At 39.8% G+C, this 27141-nt stretch overlaps 1 protein-coding gene across 1 annotated transcript in view; it reads left to right on the forward strand.

The window, feature by feature from the left end:
* Positions 1–27141, forward strand: part of SEMA3D (semaphorin 3D) — a 150852-nt gene that overhangs the window by 90915 nt on the left and 32796 nt on the right. The window contains exons 9-11 of the mRNA XM_075208692.1: positions 18289–18403; positions 21786–21855; positions 25290–25434. Of these exons, the coding sequence (XP_075064793.1) occupies positions 18289–18403; positions 21786–21855; positions 25290–25434 (330 nt within the window). The remainder of the gene's footprint in view (positions 1–18288; positions 18404–21785; positions 21856–25289; positions 25435–27141) is intronic.

The raw sequence follows: 27141 nt of genomic DNA on the forward strand, positions 1-27141 counted from the left end.
GTACGTCTTGTGGTCGACTCAAATTGGTAAGTAGGCTGCATTGCTACATAAATTCTAAGAAAAATACGTCTGCTACATGTGCTTGGATGATAAGCCCTGACATAGCGTGCAGTTATGCAGAAGTGCTGAAGATAAGATACTCTGTGTGCACTCGTGGCATAACTTCATAACAGTCATTACTACAACAAAAACGTCTTAACATAGACATTTTCAGATGGCTTTAGGAAGATTTGGATATGATCTATAAAAAATATATACACATACATTAACACAATGGTCTCCCTCTTCTCTCTTATTCCCATGGTTAAACATTAGCTACATTGAAGTCTGGCTTATGAGCTAATGTAATTAAATACACATTGAATGCCAATATTTTATTCTGTACTTACAGGGAACAACTACAACATTGTTCTGATTTGTTCCAGTTTATGTAGGCATTACCAACCAACCATATTATAGCGTATAGTGTTACATTGCAAGATCATCCAAACATATTTTAATAACCATGGGTTATTAATTCCTTCCCGATTTAGGTGAAATGCGTTCGTCCCAAATATAAACTTGTTACTTAAGTAACACGAAGTAGATTCACAACTGAGCATAAATTATGTTAAAACCCAGTCATAAGGGAGAGAGGGGATAAGTAGCGCTAATTGTGGGTGCAGAAATTCTCCTAAAAAATGTTTTTTCTATACGCAAGTAGGTTAACCCTTTCTAGGTCCACATGTACATATTATACTTATGATGTTTACGTGATAACAATTATGTAGGTGTTAGTTTGATGTTTAATCTCTTTCCTAACAATAGATTTTTAAAGACCTGACAAATAGGCCTGTGGCTACTGTTTGCCAGGTCTTTAAACAATTGGTGCTGGCAGTTATTTGCTCAGCAGCTTTAAGAATAGTCCTGTTTCCATTTAGTAGCTTCCAGTTACTGCCTCCAGTGTAGGACCCATCCACACTTACAAAATGAATCACTCTCTGTTTTCTTCCGTAAATAACAGGGATGTCACAGAGGCACTTTCTGCAATGTTCAGGCATATGGAGAGAAACACACTGGGTTCCCTGGGACAGTTATATACTGGGCACAAAAATCTTCCATGTTACACAACCTTTAAACAATATCTCAAACTTAACTTTTGTAAAGAAGATTCCTACCAACTCTTTTATTCCAACATCTCAAATAAATTGGTTTAAAAATATTTGTTTTCTACATCCTTAGAATTTAAAAGAAAACACAATTTAAGCATAGGACCAGGAGACTACCGAATTTTTGGTCTTTCTGCCCTGTTCGTTGGTGAAGTGGGTGGGGGCGGGGCTAATCACGTCACCCTGGCCTCGCCCCCTGCTGTAATAGAAATTGGTATGGTTTAGCAGAGGGGTGGGGCCATTTTACATGACCACGCACCCAGGACTCAGCATGGAGATCTCCCCTCCTGGGTGGGAGATCTCCCAAGTAGGCAAATATGATTTTAAGCGGCTTCAAAGATTGCCTGTTGAGTGTTTCTAGTGTTTCTTGTGTATATCTCTAGTTAGCTAGCTGTACTTTATTTCCACAATAAGACAGCAAAAAAATAGTAATAATTTGCATATCAACAATTTATAGTATGTTTGTATTGTTTGTACTTATTAGAGTGCGCATTCGAATGATTGTTCGTTATATTTTATAACTTATACAGCAATACTCTATCACATACTTTGGCAAACGGTGCTTCTGGAGAACGGGGTGGGGGGGGGGGACTCGGCGAAATGCATCATTTGGAACCACCTGCTACACTATCATCACATTTTATAACCTATTACAGCAGGGGGATGACCCACGATGATGCACAAATCACGTCCTAATCCCCACCTCCTGCCACTTAAGTAAAGAAATAACCAGGAACCGGGAGGTTGCCTAGCTCTCCCAGGAGTCCAGGAAGACTCCCAGAAATTCAGGAGTCTCCTTCAGGAGTCTCCCGGACAATCCGGGAGAGTAGGCAACTATGCTCTACCAGTCATGGAGGCAAACTATACTGTTTAGAAGCAGATACTATGGGCATAGTTTGTTTTAAAGCATATGCAAAATAAATCCTCAGTTAATTTAATTTCTGCCAATATTACACATTGTTACAGAAAATTAAATTGCACTTGTAGCAGGCTTGGATAAGCTGAATCAGTTCAGGATGACTCTTATTTAAAGGGGGAGTACACACAAAAGTGACGGATGATTTCACACAAATTAAACTGATTTTGTAGCATTGCCACACACATAGGAGCACAGCTGTAATGATTCACTGAACTGAAGGAATCATATATAAACAATCATTGACTATTTCATAACCAATCTGTAAAACATACAGTAAAAATGCTTCACAGGCCAATAATGTTTCTAAACCATAACAAAAAGAAAAGGAAACACTTTCTCATGTATTTGGACTTATTAGAACAGTGCTCTTTAATACGATATAGCACAGCATGACAGGAATTCAGGGACCCCCATCCTTCCCACTGGCAAACTGCTCCCTATCTATAGAAACAATCGACACAAAAGGACTTCAAACCACAAGCCGGAAAGTAGAGGGAAATAATCCCAGTGGCGGCGGTGTGCAGACTATAAAGTTCATCATCACCGTGGTGGTATGAGGAGCTGCTGCCTGCTGTTACACTTGATTGAAGCAGGAGCAGAGTGTGTGTGATATTCAATGCCCATTTATAACTAAATCCTTAAGTTTCTTTTTTAGGTTTAGCTGCAATACATTTTCTCCTATTTTCTTTTCATGTCACTATTTTTTACTTATTAAAAGCTGTGTACTGTTTGTATTTTTTTTTTTTTGCTTTTTTTACATTTTAGCATATACGGTAAATAAAAATCAAAAAAACAAAAAGATTGGCTCAGTTTGAATATAAAACCACTATTGCAGAGGCAGTAGAAGTTATGTGTGTTTTCTGTTTGTGAATGATTACTTTGTTGACTTGTAAAGGCCCATCTTACTCCATATGTTTTTTTTATGGCAGTAGCAAATGTTGATGATTTTGAATTGTCTGTAATAAAAGGTATTTTAAAATTGTACCCAGGCAAGTGAATATGTGCTGGTATTTGTCAGGTTTCTCTTTTCCTTTTTACATATGCAAGTTAATGGCCAAACACTCACTACGTGTAATGGTTTTATACTCACACTGAATTACTTTTCCAAACTCAGACAGTTTGTCTGTTGTTTTATTCTATGCTTTAGGAGTAGTTTTCCCCCAGTAACTGCATGTGGCTTTTTTGGTCCCATCAATATAATTGGACAAGTTAACCCGTGCATGATACTCATGCATTCTAGTCAAATCAAGCTACTTAAGGTGTTAAAAAGGTTCTTGTCATGCATTTGGGCCATAGCCCAGGCCTCCTCAGGGGAAGAGCGTTACTTCCCGACGTAAGCGCCCTTTTTTAACGTGGTTTTGTCCACATGTTACCACCTCATCATTCTTCTTCATCACCTCATCCTTCATTTTCATCGCCACATCTATCCAGATGTCTATCCAGACACAGGGATCTCTCTCAGGGGTCCTGAGTATCACACTCCTCTCACTCTGTCACCCCCGGCAACCACCAACCACTCCCCACTGTCACCCCCGGCAACCACCAACCACTCCCAACTGTCACTTCTCCTTCAAGAAATATATATATATATATATATATATATATATATATATATATATATATATTTTAAATTTTTATAAACACTTTTAACAAGTAACAAATTAAATTAACAAATGAAAAACATCTTAGTATACCAAATCTCAGCCCTTTCTGAAAAATTTTTTCCACACACACTAAGAATTTAGTAGGTCAGTGTATAATTCCGCCCAGCAGGTGGCGCTGCAGCTTGGTTTTATTTTTTCCACACACACACACGCACACGCACACACACACACACACACACACACACACACACACACACACTAACACATGCCACTAAGCATTTATATTATAGATGCTTAATTTGCCCATTGACATAATACATGTGAGGTTTTTATTTAGCTCTTAATTACTGGCAATCATGCGGTGTACACTTGATAAAAATGTTGAATCAGAAATACATGCCGATTTAAAGTGTGAAAAAGCAGGAGAGGAAAATAAATTGTCAAGTTAATTAGAACAGTTATATAAAAAAAATAAATCATAAAAACTGGTGTTAAAACATGTAGAAAATGTGATATTATTAGTTTGGAGGCTTATGCTATAGTTAAAATCGCACAAGGGGATTAAGGAAACATCACACTTGCAAGTTATATACAGAATAATAGGTCTATCTCAAAGTGGAAAGATGAATGCCTTTGATTTTGACGTGCAACTAGATTTATGATTAATATCATTGAGGAGGAGAAAATACACATGCAAGAATTACAAAAGGAAATTAATGAGAGTTTACACAAACTAAATATTTTTAAAGCCATTAGAATGTCAAAAAAACAAACTGAACTGACAAATGAAGTAGATAGAGCTCAAAAGAATATCATGAAGTGATTTTGGAGACATACACACGTCTGCACTTGAGCTGGCAGGAGATGCCTAGAGTGTATGCCCATCACCCTTTGATCTTGCTACATACATGTAAATTATGTGCTGGTGGTAAAAAGAGGGCCTAGACAAATTTGTGCTATGTCCCAAATGAATCTGTTAAATCCAATTGGTTGCAAAAAAACTAAAATAAAATATTAATATCATTCTCCAGGCTGGATGCCATCATGTTAAGACCCAGATCTATGTGGATCAATTTTTGAGAATCTATCAAAATTTTACAGAGGACCATGATTTTTGGAAGGAAGCATAGGAATTAATTTCTCCGATTGGAATATTAAATAAAATATTAGAAAATCATTGGTACATCTTGAAGCAGCTACCATCATGTTTTTAAGTCACTCTGTGACCGTTAAAAGGAAATGTAGCAGCAAGCATACCTTGACATACGAAGTACAATTATGAACAAAACTTTTGAGAGTGACACAAATATTGGTTTTCACAAAGTTTGCTGCTTCAATGTTTTTAGAACTTTTTGCCATTCCTGAGCAAGCTCTGCTCTGGTGGGAGTGGGCTCACTCACAATTTTGCCTAAGAACACAGCCACGAATAAAGAATGGTACCAAAACATTCTCCAAGAGCAACTTCTTCCAACCATTCAAGAACACTTTGGTGACGAACAATGCCTTTTCCAGCATGGTGGAGCAAATTGCCATAAGGGAAAAGTGATATCTAAGTGGCTTGGGGATCAAAACACCAAATTTTTGGGCCCATGACCAGGAAACTCCCCAGAACTTAATCCCATTGAGAACTTGTGTTCAATCCTCCAGAGGCAGGTGGACAAACAAAAACCCACAAATTCTGCCAAACTCAGTACGTAAGTGGCCCAGTAGTTGAATGACAGCATGCCAGGGGGAATTGCAGAGGTCTTCAAAAAGAAGGGTCAACACTGCAAATATTGACTCTTTGCATAAACTTAATGTAATTTTCCATAAATGCCTTTGACACTTATGAAATGCTTGTAATTTTACTTCAGTATACCATAGCAACATCTGACAAAAAGGTCTAAAAACACTGAAGCAGCAAACTTTGTGAGAACCAATACTTGTGTCATTCTCAAAACTTTTTGGCCATGACTGTAGTGCTTTATGTTCTTGTGCACACTGCTATGGTCTTACATGGAGGTGATACAGATTATGGAGTCTGGCAAATCAACTGAAAATGTCTTACTACAGAATGGATTCCTTATAGCATATACAGGGTTTGAATTGGATAAATAATTATTTATCAGTAGAGTGGGAGGTTAACATAATTATCAATTGTATTGTCACTCCGAACTCTGATAGTGTATTATATGGGCAATCGGTATCACTAGCCATAATTCATAAATCATTTTTAAGGATGCACATATTTCTCTAACACAGAAATGACTTATGTGGTTAAGTTAATGCCCAAGTTTGGTGGTATCGATTAATCCCTTGTGGAATATGGAACTATATATTCATGCTAAAGGAATATTATTACAAGCAAGAGGATATAATAATTATCTTGCAGTTGACTAATAGTGTCCCACACTCTTCTTATGGTAGTAATGGTTATAGATTAACTATATTTGTTCATCATCCATTTAGAGGCAAAATAAAATAAATTTCTATGATTAACTATTTAGTTCACTTGAAAAGGCAACATTGTCTATTTTAACTGTCATGTTTTTGAGCTAATACTTGCAAAAGATAGAACTGGCATCATGGTTGCACAGTGGTTGGAACTGCTACCCTGGGGCCATGGGTTCAAACAGGACCCTATCTGTGTGGAGTTTGATTGGGTTCCCTCTAAATGTTTTGGTATCCTCTGACAGTCCAAAAGAACATACTGGTAGGATAACTGACTTCTGAAAAAAATGTATTCTACTTTTTAACTGTTTGTGTGGAAAATAATTTAGACTGTAAGCTCCGGTGGAGCAGGGACTGATGTAAATGACTACACATTTTCTGTACAGTCCTACTTAATATGATGCAGCTATATTAATAACTGATAATTGTCAGGCGCCGTCCCGCACTCTTACCTGGTGCCGGGACGGACGCCTTCTCAATCCCCGCTCGTCCCGTTGCTAGGCAACGGGACGTCACTTCCGGCCCCACAGGAAGTTCGGGCACAGACGCCCAAACATCACGTTCCGTTGCTAGGCAACGGAGACGCTTAGAAGAAGTTCCTGTCGGCGGTCAGATCAGCTGACCGCCGACCTCCACTCCACCAATGGCAAGACTGGCGCTTATATTTAAACTAGACTCTGGCATCACTAGGGTGCCAGAGTATCTAGTCTCATACCTTTTCTCTAGGCTCCCCTGTTTCTTCATATCTCTCCTGCCTGCATTCCCCGGATTTGACCTTTGCCTGTTTGACTACGCTTCGGATTCTCCCTGGTTCCTGTTTGGATTTCCTAGTTCTGACCCTCGGCTTCCTGACGTTTCTTCTGTCTCATCCTTCTGTACTTCGTTGCCTGCACGGATTTGACCTTGGACTGTTCACTACGTATGTTCACGTTACCTCGCTGGTGGCTACCTGGGAGAACCGCGACCGACACGTCTCAGCAGCTAAGCCCAAAACTCCTTGCGGGGTTCCCTGGTGAAGACCTGGGGCATGGTTAGACTCCGCGCCTCCTTGCGTAGCAGCGCTAATACCAGCAGGTAAGGCCCTCCAATTACTTAGTTCGTGACAGAATACTCTGGCCATGACCACGGACGGCCAAAATGAACCTTCAGCCCAGGACCTCTTATTGCATTTGGCTCAAAAGGTTGAACGACAGGATGCCGAGCAAGCCAGGCTTCTCCAGTGTATCCAGGGTATAGCTACCCGACTGGACTCCATGCAGGTTTCACTAGCTGCCTCTCAGCCTGCTGTTGCCACTCCTCCACAGGCCATTTCTCCGGTCCTCGCTTCTTCTCCAGGGGTGTCCTCCTTGCTACGGCTGCCTACGCCTGAGAAATTCGATGGGGATCCTACTAGATGCCGAGGATTTCTTAATCAGTGTTCCATACACTTTGAGTGCAACGCAGGAGCCTTTTCTACTGAATGTTCCAAGGTGGCTTTCATCATGTCACTCCTTTCTGGACAAGCCCTGGCCTGGGCCTCGCCACTGTGGGAACGAGATGACCCTCTTCTTCTGAATGTCTCCTCCTTCATCACAGCATTTCGCAAGATTTTTGATGAGCCAGGTCGAGTATGTTCAGCAGCCTCCAGCCTTCTCTCCTTGCGCCAAGGCTCTCTGACTGTGGGCCAATACGCGGTGCAGTTCCGCACCCTCGCTTCTGAGCTTAACTGGAACGATGAGGCACTTGTGGTGACCTTCTGGCAGGGTCTTACGGATCGTATCAAGGATGAGTTGGTGTCCCGTGAGCTCCCAGCGGATCTTGACTCTCTCATATCCTTATGTAATAGGGTGGACCTCCGTTTTCGAGAACGTACCCAAGAAAGAGAGAGATCCTCTCCCAGACGTTTTTTCCCTCGCCTAGCCCCTCGGTTCCAGAACATAACACCGGCTGTTCCTGATGAACCCATGCAAATTGGTCGCTCCCGGCTATCTCCCGAGGAGAGGGAGAAAAGGCTCCGGCAGAATCTCTGTCTCTACTGTGGAGAATCCGGACATCGGTTGCTGTCTTGTCCTAAATGGCCGGGAAACGCACCATCCTAGTCAGTGACAGGGAGGCCGTGCTAGGAGTGAGACTCTCCACTCCCTTCTCCACCTCCAATCCAGACTTCCTAATGACCATCACACTGGACTCTCCTAGTGGCCCCCGTCTGACCTCTGCCTTCGTGGATTCCGGCGCTGCCGGAAATTTCATCTCCGCCACCTTGGCATCACAACTCCAAATTACGATTCTTGACTTGCCTCAGCCGCTATTCCTAACTGCCGTGGATGGAAACCGTGTCTCCAATGGCTCCATCTCCAAGGTTACTGCACCGGTTCGGCTGACGGTAGGGGTTCTGCATTCTGAACTGATCGAATTTTTGGTTTTACCCCAATCCATCAATTCAGTCATCCTAGGTCTCCCATGGCTTAGATTACATGTGCCCCAATTCGATTGGAGTTTAGCTAGGTCACCTCCTGGGTTCCCCAATGTCACAAGAGATGTTTAAGTTGGGTCAAACCCAAGAAGTTATGCCTTTCCTCCACATCATGCCAGGCGCACTCTCCTCATCTGGAGGTTCCCGCTCCTTAATTATCGTTTTTGGATGTGTTCTCCAAGGCAGCTTCTGAGCTTCTTCCTCCTTACCGTCCATGGGACTGTCCTATTGAGTTACAACCCGGGATTCCCAAGGGCAGAATCTACCCTCTTTCTCTTCCCGAGGATCAGGCCATGTCTCTGTATATCTCAGAGAACCTGCAACGTGGATTCATCAGAAGATCTACCTCGCCTGTGGGGGCGGGCTTTTTCTTTGTGAAGAAAAAGGACTGTACCTTACGTCCCTGTATCGATTATTGACAGCTTAATGCCATCACTGTTAAAAACAGATATCCGCTACCCCTCATTTCCGAACTGTTTGACCAAATTAGTGGTTCCAAGATCTTTTCTAAACTTGATGTACGGGGTGCTTACAATTTGATCCGGATTCGTGAAGGCGACGAGTGGAAGACTGCCTTTTGTACTCGCGACGAACATAACGAGTACCTCGTCATGCCCTTCGGATTATGCAATGTTCCCGCTATTTTTCAATCGTTTGTCAACGAGATCTTCAGCGACCTCCTCTATAGCTCAGTAGTAGTTTACTTGGATGACATACTAATCTTTTCTTCAGATATCACCTCTCACAGGTCTCACGTCTCAGAGGTCCTACTTCTGCTGCGGCAAAACAAACTCTTCTGTAAACTGGAGAAATGTATCTTTGAAGTCCCTCAGATACCATTCTTGGGGTATATCGTCTCTGGTTCTGGATTGAAGATGGATCCGGAGAAGGTTTCCGCTATCACCAATTGGCCTCAACCTCTGAGCTTGAAGGCTATTCAACGCTTCATTGGATTTTCTAACTATTATAGACAATTCATTAATCAATTCTCTACATTGATTGCACCCATAACAACTCTCACCAGACGATCTGCTAACCCGAAGGTTTGGCCCCCGGAGGCCGTTTCTGCCTTCACCTCCCTGAAAGAAGCTTTTCTATCTGCCCCTGTTCTATCCCAACCGGATCAAGGGGAACCGTTTTTTCTAGAGGTGGATGCATCAGCTGTCGGAGTAGGAGCTGTTCTCTCCCAAAGATCTCCCTCTGGGATTTTTCGGCCTTGTGGGTTCTTTTCCAAGAAATTTTCCTCTGCTGAGCGCAACTATGGAATTGGCGATCAAGAATTATTGGCCATCAAACTAGCATTTGAGCATTGGCGTCACCTTCTTGAAGGGGCAAGACACCCGGTGACGGTCTTTACGGACCACAAAAACTTAACCTATCTCCAAGAGGCACGCTGCCTAAATCCTCGCCAGGCTAGATGGTCTTCTTTCTTTGCCCGATTTGATTTTAAACTTACCTTTCGCTCAGTGCTCAAAATTCTAGGGCAGATGCTCTTTCCCGGTCCTTAAATGAATCTGATGACACTCCTGCAGCCGAACCTCCTCACATTCTGGAACCTTCTAGTATAGTCGCCCTAACTAGGCCAAGACTCCCCCAGTTGGCCGCTCCTATTTTGAACCCCACCTTTGTTTGAAAGCCCTCCGCTGGGCTCATGCTACTAAGTTTGCTGGCCACGCCAGATTCAAGAAATCTTGTTCTCTCCTTTCCCGAAGCTACTGGTGGCCTACTCTTCGATCGGACCTCAAAGAATTCATTAAGTCCTGTGTTACATGTGCCCAAAACAAGATTCCTAGATCCCATCCCTCTGGGCTGCTCCTGCCTCTACCTGTACCTGATCGCTCCTGGACTAGTATTTCCATGGACTTTATTACTGATCTCCTGCCCAGTGAAGGGTTCAATACTATTTGGGTGATCGTCTATAGATTTTCTAAAATGGCCCATTTTGTCCCCCTTAAAGGTCTGCCCTCTGCCCCTAAACTGGCTCAAGTCTTCCTTAAAGAGGTGTTCCAGCTCCATGGCTGTCCTCAAGAGATTATATCAGACCGTGGGGTACAATTCATATCTCGATTCTGGAGGGCATTCTGCAAGGATCTTGGAATTAACCTAAAGTTTTCCTCGGGTTATCACCCCCAGACAAATGGCCAGACAGAGCGTGTTAACCAGGATCTTGAGATGTTCATCCGCTGCTTCTCCTCCGGTAATCAAGACGACTGGTATAATTTGCTCCCATGGGCAGAGTTCACACACAACAATCATATACACGACTCCACGGACTCCTCTCCCTTTTTTATTGTCTTTGGTGCTCATCCCATCCTCCCTGATTTCTCCCGTTCCCCAGCAGCTTCGGTTCCGGCAGCCCATTCTCTGGTTCAGGATCTGGCCCACATCTGGACATCTACTAAGGAGAACTTGTTGAAAGCAACTCAACGATATAAACTAACGGCCGATCGCCACCGTAGATGTGTTCCCATTCTCCATATTGGCGACAAAGTATGGCTCTCTACACGGAACCTTAGACTTCGGGTACCCTCGATAAAACTTGCTCCACGATTCATTGGGCCATTTCCGGTCACACAAGTCATCAACCCAGTAACCTACAAATTACTCCTTCCCCCCTCTCTGAGAATCCACAATTCCTTCCATGTTTCTCTACTAAAACCTTTGGTGCTCAATAGATTCTCCCGCAAGACCTCTTCTCCTCAACCTCTTGTTACTACCACCGGTGATGAGTATGAGATCAGCCACATTCTGGATACCCGTAACCTCCATGGACGTCTCCAGTATCTGGCCCACTGGAAGTGTTTCGGACCCGAGGAACGGTCGTGGGTATTTAAGGCGGATCTTCATGCCCCCCGTCTCCTGGCTAAGTTCATCAAGAAGCTATCCTCGAGGCCTGCACCTCTTCGACGGAGAGAGGGGGGGGGGTACTGTCAGGCGCCGTCCCGCACTCTTACCTGGTGCCGGGACGGACGCCTTCTCAATCCCCGCTCGTCACTTCACTTCCGGCCCCACAGGAAGTTCGGGCACAGACGCCCAAACATCGCGGCAGTTCCTGTCGGCGGTCAGATCAGCAGACCGCCGACCTCCACTCCACCAATGGCCAGACTGGCGCTTCTATTTAAACTAGACTCTGGCATCACTAGGGTGCCAGAGTATCTAGTCTCATACCTTGTCTCTAGGCTCCCCTGTTTCTTCATATCTCTCCTGCCTGCATTCCCCGGATTTGACCTTTGCCTGTTTGACTACTCTTCGGATTCTCCCTGGTTCCTGTTTGGATTTCCTTGTTCTGACCCTCGGCTTCCTGACGTTTCTTCTGTCTCATCCTTCTATACTTCGTTGCCTGCACGGATTTGACCTTGGACTGTTCACTACGTTTGTTCACGTTACCACGCTGATGGCTACCTGGGAGAACCGTTAGACTCTGCGCCTCCTTGCGTAGCAGCGCTAATACCAGCAGGTAAGGCCCTCCAATTAATTAGTTTGTGACAATAATAGTGTTAAGAGGTTGAAGTTTGTTGTGTTGTTTGCATAGTGCTCCTGGAGATTTTTCTGCCTCTCCGCACATCTATGCATTTAGGGCCTGATTCATTAAGGATCTTAACTTAAGAAACTTCTTATTTAAGTCTCCTGGACAAAACCATGGTACCATGCAAGGGGTGCAAATTAGTATTCTGTTTTGCACATAAGTTAAATACTGACTGTTTTTTCATGTAGCACACAAATAATTGATAGCTTGTTTGTACACTGAAATTTAAAGTTTATATTTGTGTGCTACATAAAAAAACAGTCAGTATTTAACTTATGTGCAAAACAGAATACTAGTTTGCACCCCTTGCATTGAAACAGGGTTTTGTCCAGGAGACTTAAATAAGAAGTTTCTTAATTTACGATCCTTAATGAATCAGGCCCCTAGTTTGTGAAAAGGCCTTCCAGAAGCAGTGAGTGGGCCATCCCGGAGAACAGGTGTAAATCCAAGGTATTCTGCATTGAATGCACTTTGTCAATGACCTCCAATAAAATATAGTCAGACCAGCAACAAAGGGGTAAGAGAGATTTGAAACCAAGCACTTCATCAGGATATGAAATGTTGAGAGCCCTGAAATTAAAGATTGCCTAGGGCCCAATACAGTCATGATATGGTTCTGTTTGTAATTAATTCTCAAGGGTACTTGACACAATGATTATAGTTTTGTTCAGCATTTATACAGTGACATATCACAAAAGTGCATTTTTTCCCTGAAGCTATGATTTAACCTTTCCAATTATTGTAAATGTAAAACTGAGCACTTGCCCGAGGAGCTTTCAGAATTCCTTCAGATGAATACTGTGCTTTTCTAAGACACCATGTTATACCCTATTTAAGTCTCATAGTTGGTATGCTTTTATTATTTTCCGACACATTTTTGGCACAAACCAGGGCTTTTCAAATAATAAACTTGCTTTAAAATCTTCGACTTACTCCAACATTAATTATATTTGTATAAAGTGGGTACCTTTTAAATCAGACCAGTAACAGACACCAGTATGCAAGTTGTATTTTTAGTGGTTTATTCCCCTAAAGAGCATTGATTATAAAGTCTATTGGCACATACTTAGCTCTACAGTTTATTGTTGTTTGAATAATTGCATATGATAGTGCCACTGGCTAGGGAGTCAAAATATTAGCACTGCCAAATATGTCCTTTGTTTAAAATATTTTCGTTCTCTGCTGCCAGTTATATACCACAAGTCTAGCATTTTGCCCTGGATTTTAGGTTTCAAGTTCAACATTTTACATTGAGCATGTTGTCTTTAGCATTTAATATTATTTTTTTAGTACTCAAGTTAATGATATTCTTTTTATTTCTATGTTATGCTATGCAAATGCATATATTCTGTTAGTCAGATTAAGCTCAGAATGGTAATACCAAGTTTAGCTATACCCATCCACACCCCATTCAAAACATGTCAAGCAAGTCAGTGAATAAAGTCTTGATGTGTGGAATAAATGCAGGTTTTTGTCTATTATTCTCTGCTCTGGAAATGATTGTCTGCTACCTGGAATAACAATTACGCAACATATATGATAAGATATTAATTATCTTGAAATTTTGTGAAATAAAGTCAAGTCACAGTAATTAGTTCACCTGGGTCAAAGGTCATAGGAAGCCCTATTACATCAATCTATTAAACAAAACATCATTCAGAAAAGGGCAATAAAACAGATTGCACTACCAATAAATTGTGCAATTATATGAGGTATATCCAGAAATAATTACTAATCTATTTTTAGCAAACTGAGTAAATTAGTAACATTTTAATGAACGTGAAATTACAGCAAGTTAATATTTCTAGGTAAGTTTAACAGGAGCCATGGCTTAATAAAGTCCATCTTTGCATTTTCACTTTCTTTCTCTAACAACATGTATTACCTGTTATGTGTAATTCTGTTACAAAATTGTAAAAATATTGATTCGACAGCACCAGGCACTTTATTTACACATCCCCTAACTTTGTCTATGTGGACCTATATCTGCAGGATATTCATATCGTTTTTATCCTGAGAGGTTACACATACAATCACTAGTGTGTAATTGGGGCACTCAGAGATGTTACTTAATGGATAAAATGTAATTCTTTATTAGATTCTAAATGAGAATTACATTTAATACATTAATATCCCAGGGTATCACAATTAACACACATATTTTTTTCTCTTCTTGTGACAAGATTGTAAAAGACAGCATAAAAACATAAATAATGCTTAAAAAATATTTGTTGAAACGTTTAGGGCAAAATGTAAATGCGGAACATTGCTGGAATGTTCCTGAACACAAGGTCTCCTCTCAGCGGCTGACTTAGCCCATTGGGTTAGTGGAGAGGGAAAAGCACCAGAAGGTTTTGTCTTCTGAAGTGGAGGGGAGAGGTCTTGTCTGCAAGTTTACCAATGCGCATGGAATTGTTAAGTCCATATCTACTGGCACAAACTTTCCCTGCATGTTACAGGCGATCTCCGAACTGCCAGCAGAGGAGGCTCTTAACTGTAGTTTTCCTGAATCATTCAGTTTCCTGTACTTGTTTCTCATACCCCCTTTAGGCAGACCTTGCATTTTCTCTTGATACACCGACAAGTTCTTTAGAAGTATTCGTTTTGCCTTGACAGACCATGAATGCAAACAGCAGCATTCATAGTCCATCAAGCATTCAGGAAATTGTCAATATGTACTGACATATGTACTGACATCTTGTTTCCTATAGTCATCAGTGATATGTCTCTCACAGACACTCAAGCTGTATTGACCACAGCTTGAAGTGAACATACAAAACAAGTGCCTGCAAACCAAGTGCTTGTGCTCTTATGTTTCCACAACATCCTTTCCAGTACACAATTATCAAAAAGCATAAGCATTATTAGGGAACTAAATTTGCTTTCCACATGCAGCATACAGTACCATCCAATTTAGAAATTCATCACACCCACCAGCCAATCAAGACATAGTTTGCAGAACTTATAAATCTGTATAATTTGCCTATTTGTTTCATTTACATTTAAATGTTTTAAAATAGGTATTTTCCTTTCCTGAATTTAGTTTGAATTTAATATATGTTGATTTATCAACTAACCTTATAGTAAGGTACGTTAATATTGTAAACTTAGAGTATTTAATATAAGTACTTAGTTCCTAATTGCATTATCTTTTTAATATATGACTATGGATTATTAAAGAGACTCCTATTACTGATTACACACTACTCCCAGACTTTCCTATGTCAGACTTCTGCTGTGTTAAGCACTTTATCTGTAAAACCACACTAAAGAATTTGATGTAGCTGTACTTATCTGCTCCGAGATGTGCAGGTTTGTGCAAGACTCCACTATATCAATGTACTATATATTAGATTCTTGGTTTAGAAATGACAACTTTAGAAATGATGTCTGATAAATGCTTACATGTCACTTTTCACAATTATTGCAGCAATAATTTCAGAAAGTATTTCAATTTTATTTTTTAAGGGGAGTATCACTCAATAAAGTAAAGTAATAAGGAATAGTGTATTAAAAAGTTCTGAAACCCAAACAATATACTGTAGTTTATCTTTCTATTTTCTAAACTATATTATCATTCTCCTTTCCTCCTTGCACTGAAACTCGGGGGCACATTTTTCAATATAATAAATTTTAAAGACTTGTCTAGAGTTAAACATTTTATGGAAAGTATTAAACGTTAAACGGAAAGTTCAATCAAATATTTTGTTTCTTTTTTATATGTAAAATATATAGAATGAAAGAGTTAACTAATATAACTGACATGTTATTGTTTCATTTGCCTTATATAGAGGACATTATTTAAATGACTTAACCTTTTTATAACAACAAAGAACACTATTGACACATGGAAATGATACTAAAACACTGCCTAAAATGTCATACATACATACATACATATCATTCTCCTGCTAATATAACTTTTGATATATGCAGATATGAGAATATTGGATGGTCGGGTTTCAGTGGCTTACAAGCTATGACAAAAATTCCTGTCAAATTTTTTAATTGAACTTGAAATGCTACATTTATTAAATTGTGATCTTCAGACTTCAGTTCCATGCATTTTTTTATTCAGTTACTTTAAGTGCAATAACATAGGTTAAATTATTTACTGTACATTAAAGCTTAAATATTCAGTATACAAACAAGTAATGTTATAAGATTTCTAAATTTCAGTGTTAACTTATTAGTTTCTACATACTGTCCTGCAACTTATCATCTTGTTTTCTGTCAGTATGTTTCGCCAAAGCCTTTGTATCAGCTAAACAGAGAAGTTTACTTTCATTGTCCTTGGATATGATAGAAATCCTCTGTGGATACAATTGTATCTTAAGCTGGATACACACTACAGGTTTTTCATTCGATTATCAGGCCAATCACATGCTAAATATGGCTCAATATCGCATTAGTGTGTACACTTCCACGATCATTGATTATCATTCCAAAGCACATCATATTGTTGGATTTGATTTTGTAAATGGACTAAAAGTCTCGGACAACGATCTAACAATGTTGTTCCAATTCTGCAGTGTGTATGCACTCGCGTCCAGCAGTGTAGGCAGATCACCGTAGAGTTTACAGAGTCGCAATCTTTTCAGCCATTGGTTATGGCAGATGAAGAACACAGATCTGAAGGTATATCTTGTAAAACATGTACAGTGTATAGACATGAATCTGATCGGGACTACCAGTCATTGGTAAAATCATTAAAGATATTGCATTGGGAGAAATTTTCTGTAGTGTGTACCCAGCCATAGGCCAGCTTAACATGTAGCAACATCAGTGACTCAGTACTGACTGGTTGAATTTGTAATATCTGGCCACCCACGTGGGCTGTCAAATTGAAAAGTGATCTTGTCGCTTGAGCCAAGCAGCAAGATTGCATGTGTATTAATAGCATAGGTAAACTTATTAAAACAGTGATGGGCCACAGGTCACCCTAGGGCTGCATGCCTTTAGGCAGAGCTGTTCTTATAAATAAAATACAGACCTCTGCGCACCAACTCTTCCTATATATATAACAGATTGGCGTGCAGCTGCAGTGGGAGATCCCACCCTCCTAAATAACAATAGATTGCAAATATTCTGCAGCGCTCTGCCAACCAGTGATTCAACTTCCGATGATAATAAACACTTGGCAAAATAATCCTGCAGTAATATCTCAAATTGAAAGCAACACAATAATGAAAAAACCTTGTAAAAACCCCCAAATTGAGTCCAATAACGTCCATATCCTCTATTGTATAAGAGCTGTCTTAATGTATAGGCATGCTGGGCATTTGCCTGAGGGCCCCATGAGCATAGGGGACCCTTAGGCTGCCAACTGTTCAGTATATTATTCCAGGAGATTTATTCAGAACCTTCAAACCCTCTTTATTAAAATGTTTAGGTGGACTAATCACCTCAGTCTCAGCTGTTATCTGTACATCTGATCTTGCTGTTACGAATACATATCTTGCAATATACTGCAATATAATACTTGTTTATGTGTTTGTACATAGGGGTAAATAGAAGTGATTTTGCATGTATGTATATTGCAGATTTTGTCTTAGCTGCCTTACTAAAAGGTTGCATTTGGCCATGAGACTTGCAAGTATAATCAAAGAATTAGTGTTTACATAATATATAATGCGAATGCAATACACAAGTGGGAGACATTTCAGCAGATGTATTAATGATATATCTATTGATCAGTAATTAATTCATGTAAACACAGATCTACAAGTGTTGAAAACTTGACCATTATTTTGAAGATGAATGAATTAGTAGTAAACTTATAAACATTATTTAGACACAGTGTACACTTTGCATTCTATGAAATATATTGGTTTAATGGTTCAAATATAAAAATTGTGAACTTGTATTTTGATGTTTAACTATTGTAAAATAAGAAACTCTATTATAAGAGTAGTCACTTCTGGTATTATTTACAAGGCATTTGTGTCATCATCAGAACCGCCATCGGATAAAATATTGACTTCAAGGGCTGCCATGCAAGTGGTATTTCCAGAAGTGACTTGCTGTATAATTTTGAAAAGCATTCCAAGTGATGGTTACTGTATTTTATTTTTGCCCTGCACAGCATATGGTTAACATGCATAGACATATAATGGACATATTATTCACTTGTATGCTTTTGGTAGATATGTGTTAATGTTAAATTGTATTCTAATAAACCTTATAAATATATATATATTTTCTTCTAGAATGATATTGGAGGCCAGCGCAGTTTAATAAATAAATGGACTACGTTTCTAAAGGCACGCCTAGTGTGCTCTATCCCTGGTGCAGATGGAGGTGACACATATTTTGATGAACTACGTAAGTTATAAGGAATCTTTGTCATTACTCATCTTTTTGAGATGTTCATAAAACCTGTTGGATTCCATCAGGTTGATTTCAGCTGTAAATTATAATAGAATATTTCATATTGCTTCAGGAACAGTATAAATAAATCTCACTGACATATAGTGCTGTCACATAAACTGTTATTGCTGGGGGACAAAGAAATATTTATATTAATAATGTCAATCAAGATATGCTGTCGTACATCCAAGAACATTCTAGAATTTAAATCTAATTCCATAATGAATAAATATTAATTTGGCCACCTTTCTATTTGTAGACACATGTGATAGAGGAAAACATGCATAACAAGGGCACTCTGTAATGATCATTTTATTTAAAATATATATTTTATTTGTGTAGTCTAAAATATATTGTTCCCAAAATAAGCCTAAATATAGTAGGCAGCGAAATATTAAAAGGAAAAAAGTAATGAAAATTAAAGATTTAAAATAAAGATGATTAATGTTAATATTAACATCTTTATTTTAAATCTTTAATTTTCATTACTTTTTTCCTTTTAATATTTCGTTGCCTACTATATTTAGGCTTATTTTGGGAACAATATATTTTAGACTACACAAATGAAAGGTATATTTTAAATAAAATGATCATTAAAGAGTGCCCTTGTTAGGCATGTTTTCCTCTATCACATGTGTCCTCAATCTTAATGTTTTACATGTAGAGGTGCACCAATCCAGCCATATAATATTACTAATCAAGCAATTTAATATCAGTCTGGATATGTAAATTAGTACTTAGTGCGGTGGTATATATCTTTCTTTGTTCACCTTTCTATTTGTGTCTGACTACAATAGTCTGTTAATAGTGTGAAATAATGTATTATTTTAAAATATAGTTTTAGGTTCATTATTTCTACTGTACAGATTAGTTCACAATACCCCCAATATTATTTTTTTTTAAATTCCATCTAATCGCATTCTAAATATAATTACATTTAAATATAAATTTGGAGGATAGCATTTCCCAAGATAATGGGTATGAAATTCAGGGTAGCTTAAGGTATCTTTATGGACAATAAATTGATGTTCCTAGAAATCTTATGTGGAATAAGTCATATTATATTAATTTCCATACTAAATTTTACATCTGTTTAAAATTATTGACACTGGTGTTTCAGTAAACACTGCCATAAATACAGTAAATTCTATACACAAGCAGAGAAAACAAGGAAATGTCCACACACACACATGTCCTTGATAGAACTTAATGGTTCAATAGTACACTTAGTTCAAATAAACTCTTCAGAGTGACAGCCTTGAATGCCCACATTTTTATAATTGATATCATGGATTAGTTGAAGATCACACTGCTTCTTGTTCCCTCGACATGGAAAAGATCCAACTTCAATGTCATCCCGCTTTTAGCAGGCACACACATCTACAAAATCCACAAATGAAGGAAGAATACTGTTCCAGTGTCAGTTCTTCTCTATAGTTCCAAGCATTGGTAGCCCAGCAGAAGCTATAACTCATAGCCAGTTCTGCGTTAAAGTCTCACTGAGCTTCACATCCATTTAAGCTCCCCCCTGGTCTTCAGGCACAACATTTTATCTGGTCTGCAGTTCCCATGCTTCAGGGCAGCGCTCCTACTTTTGTCTCCCCAATTGCTGGTTCTTATCTCTAGGGGGCTGGATGGGGATTCATGCGCTGCCCATCTCACTCTGAGACCTCCTGCTCGTGGCAGCTCCACAATGTCGGCAGATAATGAGATTTATTTAATGATTGCTTCCTGCCTTGATTAACCTACGGTAATTATTGCTTTGGGCAGATTCATGAGCTCTGAGATAAATGGTGCTGCCAATGAAATCTAGCTGTCCCTCTGGATAGACAGCTCCGCTACCAGCAGTGGAAAATCTGGCACTCAATGCACCTCTGGAGCAGACTATTCTTGGAAATGTCTTTGCAGGATTTTTCTCCCCCCAGGGTTGCTACAGTTTTCAAAGACATTGTACTTACATTTAAATATAGTATACATTACATAATATATACATAAGGGGAAAACATGAATGGGTTGCTGAGAAGAGAGGGGTTCTTAGTGGGATTAACCATTATTTAAACATGGCTAGCAGACAACTTTTATTAACCATGGGAATAGTTGGGGGAGGTAAAGGGGTAATAAGTATCCTGGACACAGTCCATTCATTGTGGGAAACGACACATGACAGTTTAATGCCTTATTTCACCACATACCCTACTTTATATCATACTGAAATGTACCCTAGAAACGACTGGTTGTAAGGACTGCACATACTAGTGGGTTCTTTGAAATCACCTATGCAGATTGTTTCAACCGAAATGCAATTTTGCCACATATCTGTATTGCCACTGTAGGTGGCAATACAGATATGTGGATATACAATCACCAGACATTTGCAATTCTTGGCAGGTATAGCATACACATGTGATGGAAACGCAGTTCCTAGTCACCAATACACGAACACCCTTCAGTATTCAAACACAGGTTATATCCCCTTCAATATTAGGGCGGTAGATTGTGTTAGGTGGGAAAATGATAAGACTTAACCCTGAGAAAAAACTTAACTCCGCCATAGTGGTTGGGGATCATTGGCTCCCTGTGGAGATGGTGTCTAGGAGTCTAATCCAGAGAACTAATATACTGTATGCTATACCTTGAGCTGCCCTGTTTGCTAGTATAAGATCTACATACACTAATTGTTTAACCCAGACATCTTGTTCTCTCTTATCACGGATTAAACATTCTACCTGGCGACATTTAAAAATATTTTGTCTTACTTGCATAGCAATTAATTAAATATGCATGGCATACAATAAAATATGTTAATCAAATGCACAGGAACAACAAATGACAATAAACTGTAAGGCTGCGAGTCGATGACAGTTCCGAGTACACAGAAAGGGGCGATAGATTGAAAGTGTCTCTTTGCTTTACCCATACACCACCCTCTCCTACACTGGCCAGATAGTAGTTATCCTTATGTTTCCAAGAAGCCCAGGAAACTACACCTTATATTTCCATTTATATACTGTATGACAAGCTTTAAATTTTTTAAAGCGATCATTAGTTCTGAATAGGAATGTATAGTCTATTGCGTGTCAATCACATATTTATGGAATTGTTATTTGAAAAAAGGGGTATTTAAAAAGTTAATGTTGTCGTAGTTGATCAACCAAATATATGTTACACTTTATGTAAGCAGATCGGCACTCAATGTACTGATCATAAACATGAATCATGGTGCGAGCACTGTTCAAGCAACTCGTATATCATTTTTCCTGTCTAGAATAAATGTTTGGCTATGCTATATATTTTTTGTTATCATTCATTAAGTGAATACACTTTTTACCCTTTACAGAAGACGTATTTTTGCTTCCAACAAAGGATGAAAGGAACCCAATGGTGTATGGAATTTTCACTACAACAAGGTATTGCCAGGGCCGCCGAGAGGGGGGGGGAGCGGGTACTAATTACCCGGGCCCGGCATGTCAGGGGGCCCGGCCCGGGCCCTTGCGCTGCTGATTTTTTTAAATTTTTTAATTTTTTTTTTCCAAACGTTTTTTTTCCTTTCCTTTTTTTTTTTTTTTTGGCGGGGGGGGGGGTGGGGGGGGGCTCGGTCGTTGGTGGGGGGAGCAGGCTAGTTTAAAAAAAAAAAAAAACATACTCACCTGATCACGGAGCCGGCATCCCTCCTCTCTGCTGCTCTGTGCTCTATTCAGACTGTCTGAATGCTGGGTGTGATGTCATCATGTCATGCCCAGCATTCAGTCAGTCTGAAGCAATGGAGCACAGAGCAGCAGAGAAGACCAAGAGAGGAGAAAAGGTAAGTGAAGGGAGGAAAACGAGGGGGGCACAGAGGGGTTAAAAAACGGGGGGGGGGGCAGCATGACAGAGGGGTTAAAAAATGAGGGGGAGCACAAGGGTTAAAAAACGGGGGGGCAGCATGACAGAGGGGTTAAAAAATGAGGGGGCACAAAGGGGTTAAAAAACGGGGGGGCAGCATGACAGAGGGGTTAAAAAATAAGGGGGGGCACAGAGGGGTTAAAAAACGGGAAAGCAGCATGTCAAAGGGGTTAAAAACGGGGAAGCAGCATGTCAGAGGGGTTAAAAAATGAGGGGGAGCACAGAGGGGTTAAAAAACGGGAAAGCAGCATGTCAGAGGGGTTAAAAATTGAGGGGGGAGCACAGAGGGGTTAAAAAACGGGAAAGCAGCATGTCAGAGGGGTTAAAAAATGAGGGGGAGCACAGAGGGGTTAAAAAATGGGAAAGCAGCATGTCAGAGGGGTTAAAAAATGAGTGGGGGCACAGAGGGGTTAAAAAATGGGAAAGCAGCATGTCAGAGGGGTTAAAAATTGAGGGGGGAGCACAGAGGGGTTAAAAAACGGGAAAGCAGCATGTCAGAGGGGTTAAAAAATGAGAGGGGCACAGATGGGTTAAAAAATGGGAAAGCAGCATGTCAGAGGGGTTAAAAATTGAGGGGGGAGCACAGAGGGGTTAAAAAATGGGAAAGCAGCATGACAGAGGGGGTGAAAAAATGAGAGGGGCACAGATGGGTTAAAAAACGGGGCAGTATGGCACAGTGGGGTTAATAAACAGGGGTCAGCATGGCACAGTGGGGTTAAAAAATGGTGGGCAGCATGACACAGTGGGGTTACAAAGGGGGGGGGGAGGCATGGCACAGTGGGATTGAAAAAGGGGGGGAGCAGCATAGTATAGTCTGATGAAGGGGAGCCAGATGAAGGGGGCAAAAACAGCATGGAGGGCACAGTGTGATCATAAGGCATGGCGATGATGAAGGGGCACATTATTGTAATATTGGAGCTGGAGGAAGGCCTAATTATTAATCGTGGGTGCTATTGATTTAACGCTGGGGCTGGCTGTAATTTTCTAAATGTAGCCATTTTTTTTTCAAAATAGGTCCTTCAACATTTCTGGATCCGGACAAGCCACAACTAAAGAAAGCAGCAGCCACAGGTGGAGAAAGTGAGAAGAACAGGTAGGAGAGAGAAGCACAGTGTGTGAAATGTTGTGATTCTAGTAGGGACAATACCAATTTTTGGTGAATGTTGTGTCCAATGTAAGGTGTAGGCCAAGACTGAACTGTTTGTGTACACACTGCATTGTTTGTATACTACCCTGTGGTGGTAGATGTCCTGAAAGTCAGGAGTGCTTAAACATATGTGACGCTCCGGCGAATTGAGAGCCTAGTGGTTTTTATGTTAGCCACGCCCCAATGGCACGTTTGCCACGCCCCCAAATGCATGACCGCACCTCCCAAAATTTTTGCACTGCCGTTTGGCTAGCCACGCCCCTGAATATATGACCATATACCTAATCTTTTTTGCGCCGCCGTAAGGCGGCGCAAAAAAATTTTGGGGCTTACTTCACTATGAGGGGGGCCCCATGAATTTGTTGTACCCGGGCCCTGAATTCTTCTTGGCAGCCCTGGGTATTGCTATTGAACATCTACTTGCTCATGCTGTGGATAAAACTTCCATGCCTGAGTTTTTTCCGATGGAATCACTTACAAGTTTATTATCATTTCATTATGCAAACATATATGTCACCAAGGCAAAAGTATGACTAAAGTAAATATAAGACTGATTAACTAAAACAATTAGTAAAATAATAGGATCTACTGCTGTCTTCCTGTTTGGGACCTGTATCAGCACTGTATCTGTTCGCTCGGTGTCATATATAATCAACCATTTGATTAAAATGATTAGACATTTGACACTGTAGTTTTTATTTGCTACTTCTGAAAAAGACTTGTTGAACATTCCGAGTGTGTTGGTTTTAGAATGGCCTTGCTATGGTGCTGCCCAAGAGGAAGTGAAAGTAAGACAGAGTTAGGTCAGGTGGGACAATTTGATCTCTGACACTCAATATGTGCAACAGTTTGTCTAGTAGTCTTACTATATTGTTCAACTTAGATGATGTTTATGTCATTTAGTTACTTGTGGGAGGTAGAATAGGTAGGTTAAAATATTTTATGTTTGCAATTACATTGTAATTGCAAACATTGTATGTTTGCAATTAAATTTACAGACAAATTCTAAACATTTTATCACACAGTTCTTCATATTGCAAACGGTTAATACTTTTAATTTGATTCTATTGTCTCATGCCTTAAAAATGTATTTTCTTCCCTGTTGAGCAATTTATTTTAATAATGCCAGTCTCTTTAATTTGATGCAGAGTGCACCAAAGGAAGGTAAAGGACTGAGATTGTCTACAATTCATTCGCAACACTGAGAATCACAAGAATAAATGACATCCAGACTAGTTTGAAGAAAGTTGTAGTTAATGCTAATAACTGCTGCTTATTATTTCACCTGCCCTCTAAATAATAGGAATAATTATGGTTTTAGCATATGGACCATTAAGTCTACGTGATGTATAAGCCAAGAGCTTTGGTATGATGTCACACTGAACCTTTATAAATCAACATGTATTAGGGAGTCACTTGACTAATTAAGGTGGGATGCCAAAATGGGTGGGGACTTCTCTTACATATGTCTTCATTTTTAACTTCAAGTATTCACTCGCTGAGTGATCTAGTTATTCCTTCTTGTTGTTTTAGTGTGATGCATGACAGAGTTGACAACATTGCACAGGAAAAGATTTTTGTTCAGGTTTTTCGATTAACTGGAAAATTCATTAATTTTATACAAAACTATTAGTCTTTTGCTATTTAGAAGCAGTGATCATTAATTATTTGCCATTCTATTCCTGGACAACTATACTAAACACAGATAGTTTCCTAAGTCAAAGCAGAGGTTAGAATGCTTTACGATATTTTGCAATACTCTTAATACCAAACTATATCAACATCTGTCATTTATTTTCTCTTTTCTTTTAGCTCTATATTTAAAGCATCTGCTGTATGTGTCTATAGCATGGCGGATATAAGAGGAGTATTCAATGGCCCCTATGCCCATAAAGAAAGTCCAGATCATAAATGGGTGCAATATGACGGAAGAATTCCCTATCCCCGGCCAGGAACAGTATGTATCTGTTTTGTTTTACCTGCAATCTACAGTAGACAATGTGAAGTACTGCATGATCATTGCAAAGTAATGGATTGCATTGCCCAAAGTATCTGCATGTAATTTGATTTTTCTTTTAATATTTTTATTTTGATATTTTAAAAAGGTTTTTAGTGTTGTAGGCGCACCCTATACCCTTCTGTCCTAGGTGGACACCAAAATTCACCCAGTTATTCAAGCAGTGACCTGCATATATCTGCATAGTTATACCAGTATTCATATGTTCATCTGAGCATTCCTCCTATATTGCTTTCACCAGAAGAGACCCCCTCCCCTATCCCCTGTGTTCCAATATTCATTAGCTCAGTAGCTCCTCCTGGCTGACAGCAGCATCATATCCGTATTATACTGGTATTATCCCTATATTATTAATATCACCCATGTTTTATACCAGCAATTCCCGATATTATGCTAATACTATACCCATGTTATAAAAACATTGTCTCCATTCTATATCAGCGGTGAACCCATATTGATTACACATTGCAATAAATTTCTGCTCCAATAAAAGATTATAGTGTGGAGGAGTGATAGGTGATGACCCATGATATAGAGGCTACTTTTAAGTAATAATTGCAGGGTTATGCACTGGCTACTTTGATGATGTCACAGACGTGTGCGTATGATTATCATTGCAAATTGCATCATCACAGCCCTGCCTCCGCTGTGCAATATTTCAGTAGCATCATTGTGCAGTAGTTAGGGGAAGTTAGGGCCATGATAACACAAGTCACATCATCAGGATCTGTGCCAGGGAAGGTCTGATGATGTGGATCCCGGAGGGTAGTCTACTCTCCCGGGAGTTTGGGAGGTAGTTCTGGGAGAGTAGGTAACTAGGACACATGTTGCTATCTTTCTTCTTACTGTGCTAACATCATCATCATTTATTTGTTTAGCGCCACTGAGTATGGTATCTATGTTTCAAGACCCTTGTGTGGTTTTGGCCCCTCAATACAGAGTGGCATCCGAATTTCCCAAAATATGAAAAATGAATTAATTTCCTTTCAAGTGCACATTTCTATATACCGGCATAAAGACCATAGAGGTTTTATACAAGAGTCTCTAAGATCCTCACCTAGGCGTCTGGCTCTCCAATTTACACCTAGGGGTTAGTTTGTGTTTATAACCCTATTGAAAGGAAGTCCATTAGCTAGGGAAATACAGGATCAAATACAATGGATGTCTGTGATCTGCATATCTTAAGCTGGTCTCTGCACAAAGGGTTTACCTAATTCAATTACCTCCTCCTGGGCTCAGTTGGTCACACATTTATCTGAATTGAAGATCAGGTTAATTTAGGTATTCATGCAAAGATTTCTTTTGGGTCCTGACATCCAATATTCTATTTCAGCATATCAGATTTATGCTCTCATCCTGACACACTTATTTATATTTCTATGTGAAAATAGTGGAATATTAATAATTTGTATTCCATGGTATTGATTTTCCCTAGCTTATTAATACACAGCTCTTTTGGATTTTGCAGTCTCCATTTCAATGGTTAACTTGAGGAAAGTTGAGTTTGGCAACTGAAACACAGAAACGTCTGTATCCTTCACTGAATTGAAGTTTTACATTTCCTCTAGTTTTCTTAGTCACTTTAGGTGGGATGCTATCCAAATACAAATTTCCATCTTTTTAGTAATGTATGTCAATTAATCACAG

The sequence above is a fragment of the Mixophyes fleayi genome, chromosome 4, assembly GCF_038048845.1.
Source record: "Mixophyes fleayi isolate aMixFle1 chromosome 4, aMixFle1.hap1, whole genome shotgun sequence".
Lineage (NCBI taxonomy): Eukaryota > Metazoa > Chordata > Amphibia > Anura > Limnodynastidae > Mixophyes > Mixophyes fleayi.